The 16347-nt window shown below is 44.8% G+C and overlaps 1 protein-coding gene across 24 annotated transcripts in view; it reads right to left on the reverse strand.

Moving 5' to 3' along the window:
• MAGI1 (membrane associated guanylate kinase, WW and PDZ domain containing 1) overlaps nt 1-16347 on the reverse strand; it is a 355964-nt gene that overhangs the window by 292722 nt on the left and 46895 nt on the right. The window contains exon 1 of one of the 24 annotated variants that reach the window (XM_074879063.1): nt 13703-13880. The exons of the other annotated variants lie outside the window; for them this stretch is intronic. Coding sequence (XP_074735164.1) covers nt 13703-13823 — 121 coding nt within the window. The 5' untranslated portion in view covers nt 13824-13880. Of the gene's footprint in view, nt 1-13702; nt 13881-16347 lie in introns of those variants that run through there. 24 annotated transcript variants of the gene reach the window in all.

The following is a 16347-nucleotide window of genomic DNA, read 5'->3' on the forward strand; positions in this document are numbered from 1 at the left end:
CAATAGGAACTGTAAAATGAGTTTCTCTGATCCAGGGGTTTGAACAAACTCCTAGCTTGATTTCAGTGAATACAGATTCCATATCTAAAACAACTCTTTCTAGTGTTACCTACGGTATCCTAAAATATTTAAATAAATAGAAAGAAAAAAAAAAACAACAACCAAAAAAAAAAAAAAACAAAAAAACAAAAAAACAAAAAAAAAAAAAAAAAACAAAAAACACAAAACCCACCCACCCACTAAACACCGAAACCATGCAGTGGGGAATTTCACAGTTTCATTATTTACTCACAAAGTGCCAGAAACACATAATCAGAGACCTTCCCATCCTACCATGAGAACCATTTAAGGACATAAATTCAAGAATATCTATGCACTATATAAGTTGCTGGTGGACCAGTCACACATGTTGGGTATTAAAGTGATCTGATATTTGGAATCACTTTTACAACTGGTACTCTAGAGCAACAGACTTAGGAAAATATGAATGCAATGCAAGACTAAACCAAACAAAAAGCCTCATGCAATTCACAGCAAATACTCTGCCAGCACTTTACCAGGTGAATGAAATTAACAATCTGACAATTAGCAAAAGGAATAAATCCGCATAAAAAGCAAGCAGAAAGGAATTTTCAAGTGCACGAATACAAAAAACTTGGCTTCATACTTGCTGTTGTTACCAAAGCAATATGTTTACCCATTTCTCTATGGCATATGAAACCCAACTCGGTATGAAAACAAATCACTGAAAGTCTTGGCAGATTGGTAAATGTCAGATCAAATTAGACCTTCTCCTAAACTATGCAGGGGCCATACAAATTTATCAGAGTCTCACAGATTCCTTGCTCTCTTGACATGAATAGGTCAGAACAGCCCAGAGATAAGAGGCAGTGAGATCAGAAAACTAAAAATGCCCAGCTTTGGAAAGCCATTTATCGTTGGGCTTTATTTTACTGTTAAACTCATTCACAGAGAAATAGTTTTTGGAGATGGATAACGACACAGGAGATAACAAGCAGCAAGAGAAAGCAGCTTCACCTTCTCAAAGGTTCTCCCTGGAAGTCACTGCAGGGCTGACTCTCAGGAGCTGGGCAGCCCACGTCCCGGGCCTGAAACCTCCGCTGCGGCGTGCGAGCATAGTGGGGAGGTTTCAGATCGCTTGTAGAAACTAGAGATTACCAAATGTTATACAACAGGGATGCACCCCTCACACACGGCTGTCGGAAGATCCTACACAAAGAAGGGAAAGTCTCTGGGCTCCAGCAGTGAGCCTTCAAGGGAGAAAGGGAGAAGGGACGAGAGGAAGGGAAGATCTGTGTTACTTACAAAGGACAACTAGGATGGATGAATGAGACAACCCAAAGTTTCCCCAGGACCAGGCTGGCTCTCCCACCATCAGTCAAGCATAGAGAGAAACTCGGGAGAGCCACATAGACACTGCAGCAGAGGAACAGCCAAGCACACTGACCACAGCCCAGGGATCCTCGCAGGGAATACAGTCTGTGCTCAGCTCGGGTGCTTTTGCCACTCATGGACTATCACAAAGATGATGCTGGGAAAGCACATGGGGCACGGGCAGCAAACAACAGCAGCCAGTATTTCTAGGAGGGGGTAATCCCTTTAAAACTCAGCAGCACACCTGGCAGTGAGGTTTGGACATGAAAATAGATCAGCCCCTTCTTGTCTGATGGGGAAAAACAACTTTCCTGTGGCGTTCCTGCCTGGGGCAAGGGGCAGGCAGGGCAGCAGCAGCAGCACGAACACTGACTCAACATTCATTGCCCACCCCTCTCCCCAGCACTCTCGCACCTCACCCCATGCCGCTGCAGCTCGAGCGCCTGTGGCAAAGTTTCCAGCATCTGCAACTGTTTCAGAAGGATTTACAGCTCACCTCACCAGGCATGTCCTCTCCTCTACCCAGAGCTGGGTGCTTTTGCTCACGTTGCCCCCGGTCCCGCAGCATTGCCAAGGATGTTGCCCCAACAAGCTCATCTTGCAAACGTTTTCTATACATTTAGAAGCACTCTCCTGCAGCTTCAGTCAGAGCTATAAATGCCAACCCTTCCCTTTCCAATCAGTCACCAAGGAATCGTTTGCATTGCCCGACAAAATGATTGGGGGCAGGGGGACTAACATTTATCACCAGCCCTTCAGAGCAAAGAACAACATCTACCCAACCACTCCCACCACAGCCCCTTAACAATCTCCAGCACATGCAGGTGTAGGCAATAAGGGAGAACAAGTTAAGGCTGAGTTCAATAAGGTATTTAAGCCTATGCTTAGCTCTAGGAACACGAGGTCCTCCCAATTTAATGAGCCCTACACAGTGCCCATGGACAGGTTGGTACATACCTCTGCTCCTGCACCAAGCCACAGGAGGCTTTGGATTTAGGAATTCACTGAACATGCCTCCAGAGAGATCCTTGCTGGGATGATGTGTGTCATGAGAGCCCTTCAAATATGGACTTCCTCCATCTACATCATGTTGTATCAGAAGTTAATGACTCTCAATTAATTAAAGTGCTTTTTAAAATCATGGTACAATTAGTCCCAAAAAAATACGGAAGTATCCGACAACTTGAATTCTCATTGAAAAGATACAATTATAAACAAGAATCTAGTTATTTGCAACAGATACCAGAGTACATAGTGTTTATAAAAACAATTGTTAGGTTTCTGTAAGGCAGGATCATCTTGTGCTTTTTATTTAAGGAACACAATGGTAAAGAGCACAGAACCATTACAGTACGGAAGGCAACTGTACTTGAAGGGTTACTTTGCCTTTTCAAGGGGAAATCAGGAGCACAATAATGTTTTATTGTTATTCTTTCAAAATACACAAGTGAACAATATAATGCTTAAAAACAATTTCTTGTAAACAACTTTAATAGAAAAAGCAAACAATACCTTAAGAAATAAAAGGAATTTATATCCTGAAAGATCAAGTTATTATTTTGGCTTGTTGATATGAAATAGAATAAACTATTTATTAGAGCTCAGATCATTTAGGAACTATAACCACGATGATCTGTAAGTAAAGATCATGGCAAGGAAACATAACTGTAACATAAATATTTAGGATTTCAATGCAGCAAAGAACACACACAACTTCTTAGCTACCCAGGGAGAGGGTTATAGCACCGCCCTTTCCGGCAGCCACCTAACAACAGCCAGGGTAAGGATTCGGCTATTTTCAGAGAAGGAAGAAATCGAAGAGGATTTTTTTAATTTATTCTTTTTAAAAGAAAATAAGTTACCCAACAGCTTTTCTTGGTAAGACTTGCAGCTTGTAAACTTAAGTTCAAAAAATATAAGCTGGAGCCAAACCTGACACTGGCACCAAGCACAGACATACGCCGCAAGCTGGGCTGACTGATGGGCAACCCTGCCCTGACAGCCAGCAGACCAGGAACTTCATTAGACACAAACCAAATCAACCCGAGATCTCAAGATGGCTCCGAAGGATGGGCTTGGGAGAGGGAGCAAACAAAGAGCTGCCGCTGCGAGTGCAGCAGCCGCCCGGGGGCTGCACCTTGAGAAACTCCCTTCAGACTCATTCACTCTTACTCAAGCCTCTTCCCTGGTCTTAGGGAGAAGCAAAACCTGCCCTGGGATTCAGTTATGCCGTGCAAGCCCATGCTCCTTACCTGCCTCCTTCTCTCACTCACTCACTGCATTTTGGGATCCCCAGCCAGAGACAGCCAAACTGCTGGCAGAGGGTGTGATCGCAGGCGCTCCTCTGCTTCATACCTGGGCGCGGGACACTGAGCATGCTCCCGGTTCCTCCCAGGCCAGATTTCAGGGGGAAAAAAAGCTCCCTGAAAGTAGATTAGAGATGTCCCAGCGGTGGATGAGCTTTATCCTGGATCTATTTCAAAGCATTTCAACTCAAAAGGAGATAAAGCAGCGAGCAAAGTGCACACAGCCGAGCTTGTTTTAGCAACCGACTCTAAATCAACCCCTACAAACAAAAAGTCCTTTAGAGCAAAACACAGGAGGATCTGGGTCCCATTTCAGGTGCTGGCAAAACACACCTGCATTTTTGGTTGTGCCTCAGTTTCTCATCTATAAGGCGCAGCTGTGAAGGCCCAGTTTATTCCTTCTTTTGCTTGCCTTGCCTGTAGCACATTTGGATAACGTACAGCCTTTTACAAGGCATTTTTACAATACCTAAGACAACAGGGCCTTGACCTCTATTATAGCTGCTAAATAGTATCACGTTGCTTGCATCACTGTAAACCCAGAACTTAGGCAAATAAGGAACTGCTCCAAAGTGACTTGCAAAAAAAAAAAGTCTCCTCCAGTATCCAAACAGCACTGGCAATATAACCAAAGCTGCTGGAGCAGGGACATGAAATCTTATAGATCACAAAGGGGAATAAGCAGAAGGATGAAAACAGCAGGCTGCTTTCCCGCAGCTGGAAGTGAACATTTGGTTCAGGGACTACTGCTTCCCTGGAGTCGAAGGTTGCCAGAAATCATGCACCAGAACCTGATCCAATTTCCATATAGCTTCCTTACGTCGCCTGCGCTCCATCACGAAAACCCACGCTTGGCTGAACAGCAGCCACTCTCCCAGTCAGAGGGCTCACTCTGCCCATTTCACAGCAGGATCCCCATGACACGTCCATGTCACACCTCAGGTGAAAATCCTAAATCAGCTGACTTCTTATAAATGTACTATTTATGCAAGACATCAGTGCCAATCTGGCCAGACGGCTGGGATGGGGACCAAGGCTCCGGCGTGTGCCCGTGCGGTGGCTGGCATCCCCACCGGCTGGCTGGGGAAGAGCTGGCACGCTGACTTGCATGCCCAGCTACAGAAATATCCACTTTTAGCATATTTGCCTTGTAAACGATGCCATTTCCCAGCTCTTCCCAATCTGCAAATATGCTCTTTTATCTGAGTTGGGGCTTGGGGAGGATGTAGAAGTAGCACAGTCATGCAGAAGTTAAACAAGAGAAGACCAGTGTTACCAGTACCCTGATCTTGACGGCCCAGACAGAAGCCATCAGCAGGAGCACAGGTAACACAGCTGTGATACGGCCCTCTCCTTTCTTCTGGTCTCCCCTGGTGCTCACAAGAGCTGGGGTATCAGGCTGGTTCGTTTTACTTTGACATTTAGCACAGGCTAAACTACCCGAAGAGGCAACAGCAAGCTGGCCTGGGGGCTGATGGAGCTGAGCAGTAGAGGTGAGAGTTATCCCTGAGCAGGAGATAACACCTCTCCCAGGGCCACTGTCACCATGGGGCACCGCTGGGCGGTGGTGTTGGGGATGGAGGATCTGATGGTATCACACAGGGACCAGGCAGCCTCAGGCTTCACCAAGGTCAATGTCCAGCTCCCAAAAATCATGAAATTCAAAGACATTCAATTGAATTTGGGTCTTTCCTTACAAAGGCCCAGCAAAGTAGCTCAAGAGGACATGCCAGTCTCCACCAGAATATGGCTTTGGTCTCCTTCTGGTCCATACTGGATGGAAAGGACAACATGGATTGTTCACGTTTTAAATTTTAAAGCCAGACTGGTACAATATATTCCAAGGAAGAAAGATTCCTGGTACAGTGAAAGGAAGAACATATGCAATAAATAAAGCATCCAACATTGGGGAAGGGCCCTTCTGACTTTGCAATCCATAAAAGAAGTTTTATCAGAGTACAGCAATTCCCATATGGGACTGGAAGTAGGTTACACTGGGAGAAAACTTCATCCATGTCAAGGTTTTCGGGGTCTTTTTGTTTTTCTTCTGCTTGCTTGGATTTTTTTGTCATCAGCAGTTTGATTCTTTTGCTAAAATTTGTAATCACAAGATACCACTAATCTTTTCACATTAAATCAGACCTTATCAGTCCCATTATACCTACCCCTAAGTACCCCAGTTTACCCCATACCCTATGTTTCTTGCTGAACAAAGGCATAAATCATCACCAGCATGCCCCCACCATCCTGGATTCGACTATATCTGCATCATTTGTCACCACCCCATCTGTTACTTCACCTCCCAAGCTGGTGCTGTCCCCAAGGCAGCCCCACAAAGTCCTCACGTGGGCAACCTCCCAGCCGCATGCATGAGGACTTGCTTTGAGATCACAGCACAGCTCGGAGCCACCCAAAAGGACAGTCCATGCCGTGTTGACAACGAGGCCACCCAGAGCTGGGCACATGTCACCCAAGACAGGAAAACGAGGAACCTTCCAGCACCCCAAACAGCAAAGGAGCACAGTGCATCCCTAGGTACCCACATCTACAACACTGACATCAACAACTTGGCAAAGAGCAAAATCCATGTTTCCCCAGAGAAGCTAGTTCTCCAGTTCTCCAGTACTTTGCCTTTAAAAAGCCAATCGTTGCAGTGAATAAAGTTTTATCAACTGCAGAAGAAAATAAACTTCAAAATATAATCATACGCACTTGTACTAGGAGCTTTAAAAAAGCCATGCTGTTCAGCACCAGACTGCTACAACCTACCCAGTCCCAATACACTCAGTTCTGAGCAAATACAGCACTGAACTTCTCCTTAACGACTTCAATGCTGCCAAGACTGATGATTTTCACACATATCTGATGGTTTTCTAAAAAAATCCAGCTCCTGGAGTCACATGATAAAGTAGAAATATGCACTTTTATTAAGTAAAAGGCTTTTAGATCATCATTTTTGCCCAGCGAACAAAAAAAAAAAAAAAAAAAAAAAGAACTTTTACATTACAAAACTGGAAAAATCCTAGAGCTAAAAGACCCTTCAACAGTTACCACTGCTTTAAATCTCAGGGGAAGTGGGCACTAAATAAGCTAAATGCTTTTTTTTGAGCTCATCTCACAATTTACATGAACATCTAAGTTGTTGGATTTTTTTCTCTCCAGAAATTTATGCTGTGAGTAATTCTGAGCAGTGAATAAATTCAAGGAAATTATGAGCTCTCTACCATTACTTCAACAATATGAAGCAAGGTGACATGCACAGAATAAATTCCCAATTATTCCTTTAGTTCTTCCTGTCACTACAGAGGGCTTTGTCTTTAAAATAATAAAGTAAAAAATTAAACACAATCTGGGAAGCTGTAAAGGCACAGGCAAAAGGATCCGTGTTCCACTGTAAGATCTTCTCCCCCAAACTAATATTTCTAGTGAGCTTCCAGGCCAGATCCTTCAATTTTTGAGGAGGAACTCCCTCTGAAAGCCAACACAGCATTGTCTGCTGGTGCCTGCCAACTCTGAGCCACCTCAGGAACTGAAACACTTCTAAAATTATGGACTAATAATAAAAAATGAAGCCCTGCACCACTCCACCAGATGCATTTAGCTGCTACCCACCCGGTGGGTCCCTCTAGCCTGGCTCACGTTGGGGCAGCATGGCCCCAGCCCACCAGCCCTGATGCCAAGGACACAGCCCTGCAATATGCTCCGACAGCTGGGGCCATCCCCGTGGCACCAGGGAGGACCCAGAGGGTCCCCTGTCCCCGGCCAGGATGGCTCTGGTGCAGGGAGAGGTGGCATGGCAGCCAGGAGGGAGTCAAAATCAAGGTGAACCCCAGGTCAGCTCACACCACCAGCTAGTGCTGAGCCTCTGTATTTGTAAGAGGTTTTTGTGGAAGTCAGAGGGGCCAGTTCTGGCCACAACGACAGCACCGCCAAGCTGCCCACTGCGCCGCACCTCCGGCGACAGCTGGATTCTTCCCACAGCAGAAAGTGGCTTCAAGCACTCCATATCCTCGCATCAACTCTTCACCCTGTCTCATTAAGATGATCCTTCCCGCTGCCCACTCCTTGCTGTTAACCTCCACGAGCACTAATGGGCTCCTTTGCAAATCCGGTGCACATTCGGCAGAGCTCGGCAGGCTTGAAACGCTAATATGCTCATGCATATACAGAAAAGCAAGTTTTACTCTAAACAGAAGTGGCAGCTTCTAATTTAACATTATATAATTTGACTGCTAGGCACAACAAAAACTACCTATTTCTCATGTAGGCAAACAGTCTATTATAATGCTGTCTCAATGTGCAATTTCAAATACAGGCGACCAACTTCTGCATCATGCAGAGAGTGCATGGGTTCCCTTTGCCGCTAACTCCTTCTGCTGGGGCTCACTCCCTGGCAGCCCAGCGGTATTTTTTTATGGATGAAATTCCACTCCCTCCGCTAATGCCATCAACCAGTCGCTGAGAGCAAAAATTGCATTAAATTATTTCATCCAGTCAGACGGCCCAAGGGGGCAGGGGAGAGGGAGCAGGCAGAAGGGAGGCAGCCAGTGACCAGTATCCCACGTGACCCTAAACACACACAGGGCTTCTCAGCTGCTTTTTAAAAACGCTTACAGTATTCTTTATACACATGTATATGTGTTTATATATGCATATACACATGCAAACAAACATATACATGCACCCCTATAAAATGCAGGTTTAAGCCATGCACACCGTCACCTCAGTGAATACATAGTGTCTTGCATGCATGTCACCAACAGACCAAGGAAAGCTCCGACAGCCCCACACACTTGGTGGCAGCTGGTGGACTCCCACAAGCACCCAGGGACGCTGCTGCTCCACTCCCCAGACAGGAGCGGGACCTGCTGCACCCTACATTGCACCTTTTCCTTGCTGAAACACAGAAAATCAAAGCTTTCCAATTCCAGGCCCTAGACCCCAGTCTGAACTGGGCACAACCTCACTCCAGCAGGAAACATCCCCACCGCACGGATCCGGAGCACGATGCACACAGCTTTATCCGCTTTATTTTTCAACCTGCTGAATTGCTAGAATATGTTTAGCTGTTATACATGGACTCCAGATCCATAATCCTGCCTTCAGCAGCTGTTACATTCGCTGTGGTATTTACAGCAGATGTTATGGCTCCATAAAAAGGTAAAACAATTGAGACTTCTGAAATTGGGGCTGGGGGGAGGCAAGGCATAGCCCAACCCCTGCACCCAGCTGCAGCCGGGCTTGGACAATCAGCCGTGGATGCAGCACCAACACACGTGGTAAAGAGCCGTATCTCAGCATACAGCAGCTTAAGGAAATTTCAAGTGTTACCACAGTGGTAATAAAAAGCTGTCAGCTTCCTGCGAGTCAAGCAGCAGAGGCTGGAATTCAGTGTTTAAAGGATGATTAAATATAAGTGACTTAAATTATACATTCTAGTTGTTGGAACTGACACCATTTAAAACATGCCATCTATTCCCCGTTTCCTCTGACACTGATTACTATCCACTAAAAGATGAACATTTTCTTACAGGCACTCAAGTACCAAACTAGGGATTTATAAATTGGAGATAATTAAAAGGTTTTGCATTACAAATATACTAAAAAATTTGCATTCTGTGGGCCACCTGAGAACACTTAAAGAGTCAAAATGGACATTTTATACCTGAAAACCTGCCTGCTCTCTATCAAGGCTGCTAACTGAGGCACCAAGAAGCTCAGAGCTATTTTACAGTGGATTCACAATCAAACATTTGCCAAACTGGTGGACGACCTGAGACAGACTTGGTACCCGTCATTAATTTTCCCACATGGAGCTCTCTAAGCTGAAGCTCTATTAAGCTGACACAAATAAATGGCCTGTTTCTCCTTGATAAATATACAGAGCGACTTGAAAGACGTTACCTTTCAGATTTCAAAGACAAGGAGCTTATGATTTTCTTGGCTAGCAATGACAGTGCTTTACCAGGAGCAAGGAAGGAGGCACAAGGGATCACCCAAGGCCAGGAGAACTGAGAGAGGCTCCTCCCCACCCACCCAGAGCACCCACAGCCCCTCCCAGAGGCCAGTCTGGTCAGTCCCAATTCCCAACAGACCAGCAGCTCCTTGCAACTGGGGCCACGCTGTGGCCTTGCAGTCAGATGCCCCAACCCACAGCATCTGGTATTTGCCTTTGCCTTGGACAGAAATTGCTCTGGCAGCGTGAGCAGTAGACACCAAGCTCGTAAGCTTCAAAGTAAACCCTCTGAGACCATTTAACCTCCTAAAATGGCTTGGGAGGAAGAGTTTTGTTCTTAATTTAGTCTAGAGAACCAAGAGAAACCCATGAAGAGTCTGGGATTTTCAAGCTGAGAACAAGCTCTTACCCAGCATTTCTAACCCACAGAGCTCCAAGTGCTCTGCAAGGGTCACCAACCCCTTTCCTTCAGTAGGGAAACTGAGGCACAAGTCAGCCTCTCCTGGGCAGTCCTGGGACAAGCCAGTTGCAACGGCCACCTCTTGCACTGCCCTGCCAGCCACCAAGGTCATGGTCCTTTCCTTAGACCTCGCTGTGTGCCATTTGACAGAGACATGCCACGTTTGAACAGCTTCTGCTCACCTTCGGGCTGAAATGCTGAGCACCTGAAAGCTTCCTGGGCTTTAGCTGTCTCAAGAGACAACTGATACAAAAAGGCATTAGGGCTGGTTGGTTTACTGATCTTGACATGCAAAGCTCTGATGCATCACAAAACATTATCCTGGAACAAAAATAAACCTAGCAAGTGATGGTGGAAGTGCTTCAACATCCAGGGATGATAGCTGGAGCCACAGCAGGGGGAGCTAGGCCTTGATGTTGCAACTTTATCCCATTTTACATACCAGAAAACCAAGGCATGGCAAAGAAAAAACGACTTGCTGCTGTGCTGAGACAGTGAGAGCAAAGCCCCTCAAAATCCTTTATGCTTTATGGTCTTGTGTAGGATGCCTGACTCTCCACCTCAGTGACAAGTGCATGTGAAGGGATTAACTCGCCAGCATGAGAGCAGACGATGGAATTGTGCATGGGCATCTTACTAACTTCAAAAAAGGTCCTTTTAACATGATTTTCCACTCTTCCCTGAAATTTGCAAATCAGAAAAAGCAGTGTCGATCTCACTGCCTGGCAGAAATAAGATAGAGACTAATTAAGCACAGATATCTCAGGGAAGAAGTCTCCAAGGAATCTTTTCATTCGAACAAGGACCCTTACAAAATGCCAGGAGAAAGAGAAAAAAAAAAAGGAAAAAAAAAAAAAACACAAACCTAATCCTGGATCTTCACTGTCAGCTCACTTTTCCCTGCACTCACAGGAGCGCAGAGCATCATAAACTCAAAACAGGAGAAGAGGCTCCGAGATACTCAGAGGAGAGATGTGGCTGCAAGCATAAGACAGAGGGAGAGGAGAGGCAATGCAAACAGCAGCAAATATAAACAGTGACTCACGACACACAGCAAATAAACAGCGCTGTAACAGTTTTTGCAATTATAATTCAAACCAAAATAAACAAGAATGACAGTCCAGCATAATGAAAGGGAGGAAGACAGTGATGGGAGGGGGGTGCGGGGACTTCATCACATTCACATCTGTTGCTCTCATAACATCCCAAATGAGCAGCTCCAGAACGAAACAGAGAGGGGGAAGCAAAAAATGTATGGGACAGCAGCAATTTCTTGTGATCTACATCTGTGCTTGAAGTTTTCATGACTACACTGAGAGCAGAATTTATATCCCAATGCCATGCAACAGCCTAAAACACTGCTACTGGTTTTGACCCCTGGCCCCTGAAAACACCTCTAGCAACAGAAATAAAAAGTCCAGCTTGATGCATTAATGAGTAATAGACCTTCCATGGTGGGTGGATGGACAGAAGGCAACGGAGTGGGGGAGAAATCACACCATTGGCAAGAGGGACCAGTTTAACTGCTCTGCAAGTCCTCCAATGAAGCAGATTCACAATTTCTTTTGCTATTGCTTCATTACCCTCCTAGTGAGAAACTCTCCCCCAATATGCACCTTGAATACTTTTTCAGGCAAATCAAGGTATTTTCCCCCAGTGGGTATTAAAAGCTGATCATCACCCTTTTTACAGAAATCTTTTATGCATCAGAAAATTTATTGCCTGCACTCAAGCTTACATTTCCAAATACAATTCCTTCAAGCTTTCCCTCTCTGGCCTCATTTGCCGAGCCTCCCATCTGCGAGGTTCGTCTCCAGACTTGCAAGCGTGACCGCTCTCCTCCTGCCTTGCACCACCCAGCACCCCTCCGTGCAGCAGGAAGCAATTACCAGCCTTGTCTTACGCACAACGCTTCTGTAACGATGACTCAGAGAGAGATTTGACTCCTTTTCTCAAACCTCAGAATGCTGTTGACTTGTTTGAGCTGGCCATCCACAACAGACCCCAGAGCCACATACCAGCCTGCCTGCTGCTCCTCCTCTTGCATTTGGTCATTTGGCTCCTGCTCCCTCGAGAGCCACCACCACACCCTCCTCCTCCCTATACCTCATCATGTTGGTGCCCGATTGGTTTTGCTGTTCACCAAGATGATCTGAAATTCTGCTCCTAAGCCTTAGTCACATCAGCAGTCCCTCTCGTGTACTAACCAGTTATCCCATTAAAGAAGGAAGTTGGACAGATCTGCCTATTTTTTTTTTCTTTAAAACTAGCTTTTCTTCTAGACCCCATCCTCATACTCCTCTCTGCTGTTCACAAATTGCTCTGGAACATTTTTGAGGAATCAGGGTCAGATTCTCAGATCCTTCATTTTTCTGGGTCTTCCCTTCACCTCCCGTTGAAGGTCTGGAGTGGGTTTTGATCTATTCCTCTTCCCTCCCCACCCCATCCCTGGGGAACATCAACAGCCGTCACCAATGGTTCAGAGCTTGCTGAGACCAGGTTTTCCTCAAGTCATCTAGAATAATTTCACCAAACACAGGTGACACGAGCATTGCATAATCTCTTCTTCCCTTACCTCTCCTATTTGAAAAAGCTACACGTCTGCGTATGTAATGCTGATTACAGTTTTGTGAGGACCGAAGCCAAGGAAGCACAGAGCACATCCACCTCTTGTGATCCCTCATCTCTCCAGCCTTACTCTGCTCCTCTACTGCCTTTCTCACACATTCCACTTTTTTGCAAGAACTTCTCCCAATTTGGAAGCCTTCAAATAAATAGTTTTTCCACTAGAGGGCACAAAGACAATTTCTCCTAAATGGAAAATGATGTTAGAAAGATTAATAAAATAATTACTAATATCTCACCAAAGGTATGTTAAACTCCAAGAAATTAACACTTAATAAATTGAGATGTAGTTCCAACACCCCAGATACAACACCCCCGAAACGTGTCCAATATATAGAGATTGAAAACCTAGAAATCCAAAAGTGACACTACTCTAACAAAATCTCCTATACAACACTAAGCACTTTATCCAGCAACTTCTACGCTGCTCACAACTTCTCATTAGGCACAGACCATAGTACTAACACAGCAATGGAGACAGAAAATCCATCCTAGTATTTTCTAAGTTGAACCTACCCAAATTCAGCTTCAAGTCAATGACCTATTCTATGCTTTTGTTTCCTAGATCAGAAGAAGTTCTCTACCAGCAAAGATCATCTGTTTGTGGATACTTTTAGATCATGGTCACCTCCTGACCTGTCTTGGGTAAAAAAAAAAAAAAAAAAAAAGAGAGATTTTTAGCCTTTAAGGCTCTTCTATACAAGCCAGCTTTTCCAGCTTTAAAGATTGTCTTGTAAACTTCTTAGAGGTTCCATCTATAATCGTGACAACTTAACCAGTTCCTCACCAAGGAAAGGTGTTGGTCCATAAAAACATATAAACTCAACAGGAAAACAATCAAGTCAAACATTTGGTTGAACAAACCCAATGAGTGGGACAACAACGACAATTTCAGAACATTATGTACGTTGAGAACACCCACCAACAGTTTCAGGTACAGAAAGCCTTGTGTGAACCTACCTTGGCAACTTCTGTAATCCTGACAACCCGCTTTTTCAGGGCCCAGGCCAAGGAGATGCACAAGTGCTTGGTAGCCCACTCGTGTGCGGGTGCCTACACGCACACCCACGCTCCCCTCCATGACCAGCTGTCCTTCGACACACACTCAGTCCTCCAGCCCGAAGGCAGCGAGGTTTGCTTTCTGCCTACCGCTGCCTGTGGATTTCCACTTACTGGAAGGTTTGGCTTAAATGGAGTCAGCCCAGAGACTTTTGCTAATGGAAGAAGAGAGACAATAGCGATATGCAGGTGCTTCCTCCCATTTAAAGTGTTTACTTGTGCAGCTTAACACAGTGACGCTATTGTGAATTAGATCTGCATGCTGGTTTACAGAGTTCAAAAGGTAGCACGTAACAAAAGGAACCCCAAAATACTGCTTATTAATTTTTTTTTCTTTCCTTTTAAATTCTGCTTCCTTTGCCAATGCCAAGTAAGAGGGTTTTTCCAACCATACAATAAAAGCAGTTTCAAATAGGAAATGATACATACAATATCAAAACAAAACAAAAAAATCTGTATCAGAACAAATCAAAAACCAAAGAATCTATCAGTATATCTCCACTGCCTATGCAGCAGGCTCCTTGTGGCATGGAAAGCACAACTCTGTCAGCTAGCAGTGAAGGCTGAACTTGAGACTGCTGTAACTGCACGCACTCAGAGGAAAATCAAAAAGATCAAGAGGGAAGGTAGGGGATAGCTAAGTCACAACACAGAGCTAAGGAAAACATCAGTCCAAAAGAAGAACAAAGGCGTATTTGTTTTATGAGATAAAGCAAGCAATTCAGCTGTATTCTACACTAAACCATTTGGCTTAAGACTGAAACAGGGAAGGAAAAAAAAAAAAGGAGCATCTGATTCTAATTTTATTGTCCTAAGCGTACATTACATGAATCAAGATGTTTACTAGAGGTGCCAGGCGCTCAAATCCATGGTTGGACCTTGTACATAGGAAGTATCTGATGTGCTGAACATCTTGCGGTTCCCTCTACAGACAGTGAAGGCTCAAAGATACTCAGCACTGAACAGTAAAATAACAACATTAACAATAATAAAAAACATCAATGCACTTTTGCTAGTATCTGAATGAACTCAGAAATCCACCTTTATAGATACTGATTTGTGAAAATCTCAGTCCTCCCAAAGCACCACCTTTTTACTGTTTGAGAAGTTTCAAATAAAATATCCTTGTATTCAAGATCCTACAACTTAAGACTGCACCTCATTTTCACATAAAACTACACAACAAAATGCCAGACGTGCTGAAACCAATGCCACACACATTCTCATTCAACCCCGTTTTCTTAACGTCAAAATAAACAGAATTGCATCCTTTTGTCTGAGTGCCGTATTATTTTGTCCTCTCCTCATGGTTGCAGCTATTTTAGATGTGCTTCCATTGATTCTCCTCCTTGGTGAGAACAGACCGAATGGGATTCAGCGCTTTGCCATCATCTTCTGAGATCCGGTGGGACAATTGCTCGGAGTATGTAAGATCCAGACTCCTTCCGTTCTCTATCATCAGTTAAACTAGAAATGGCAATTAAAATCCCTCTCTCCATTGCTCTATCACAGGTATGTGCTAGAAGGTAAGTGGCAAGTGCTGCTTTCACTGATGCAAGCAACAGAGTAATGCAACGGCTTAAAATTAGCAGGTTAATAATTTTAGAGTTGCTTTTGTGCAGTTCAGCGATCCTGTGTCCAGCTTACCGGACTTCTCCTTGAAGTTACATAAGAACACAGGCAGATGTGTGCTAAAAACAGCTGCAGCAACTCATGAACTCAACTGTTGACTAACAGTTTGGACCAAATATGTTTTACCTTCGCTGAAACGGTCTGTCAGCACTCTCACCCCCACACACACTCTCCTCATTTGAAACAGCACATGGGCTTCATAACCTCTTAAACCACCCTGTCTGTTCTGCAAACAAACCTCTGGCAAGCAAAGGCTAAATGAGCATCTATAGTCATCTGTAAGTTAACCACAAATAGGAAGACAAGGCATTGTGCGCACTGTGTTCTCAGGTATGAACTCAAATCCAGGGTAACTGCCAGGCAGTCTCTGCCCCAAATCACTCAGCATCACCACAAATCACCCATCCTGAATTGCTCCACCACACCTTCCAGCAGCCCTGCAGAGGGGGGCCAGGGACCTTGCAAGGTGGCAGACAGGAAGACAGCACTCCTGTTTTATTGCTGGCTTTAGTCTTTAGTCTTGCTGGACACAAGCAACCCGTGTGTTTTATTTTTATGGCTTTCATTCTACTGCTGCATGCAGTTCCTGAAGGGACATAAGATGTCATTGCTTTAGAGAAGAACCAACTGAAAAACAATTTAATGCACATTCACTGAAAGAGAGCATCAGAAAGTTAACAGGTGAAAATAACTTCATTTACCAGCAATGGCTTATGGATGCTCAGACACTGAGATTTATTACATACCGCCTTGGGCAGCTGGAAGGACAGCAAGAGGAGAGAAGAATTTCTGGCTCTAAAATGTCTTAAATGCCAAAACCCCAATGAGTCTTTACAAGACCTGTTACTTGTACTCACTCCAAAGCTGCAAGAAGAGGGGTGGCCAGGGGCCCAAGACATCGCTGAGGACCCCCA

Source organism: Strix uralensis, chromosome 10 (genome assembly GCF_047716275.1).
Source record: "Strix uralensis isolate ZFMK-TIS-50842 chromosome 10, bStrUra1, whole genome shotgun sequence".
Taxonomy (NCBI): Eukaryota; Metazoa; Chordata; class Aves; order Strigiformes; family Strigidae; genus Strix; species Strix uralensis.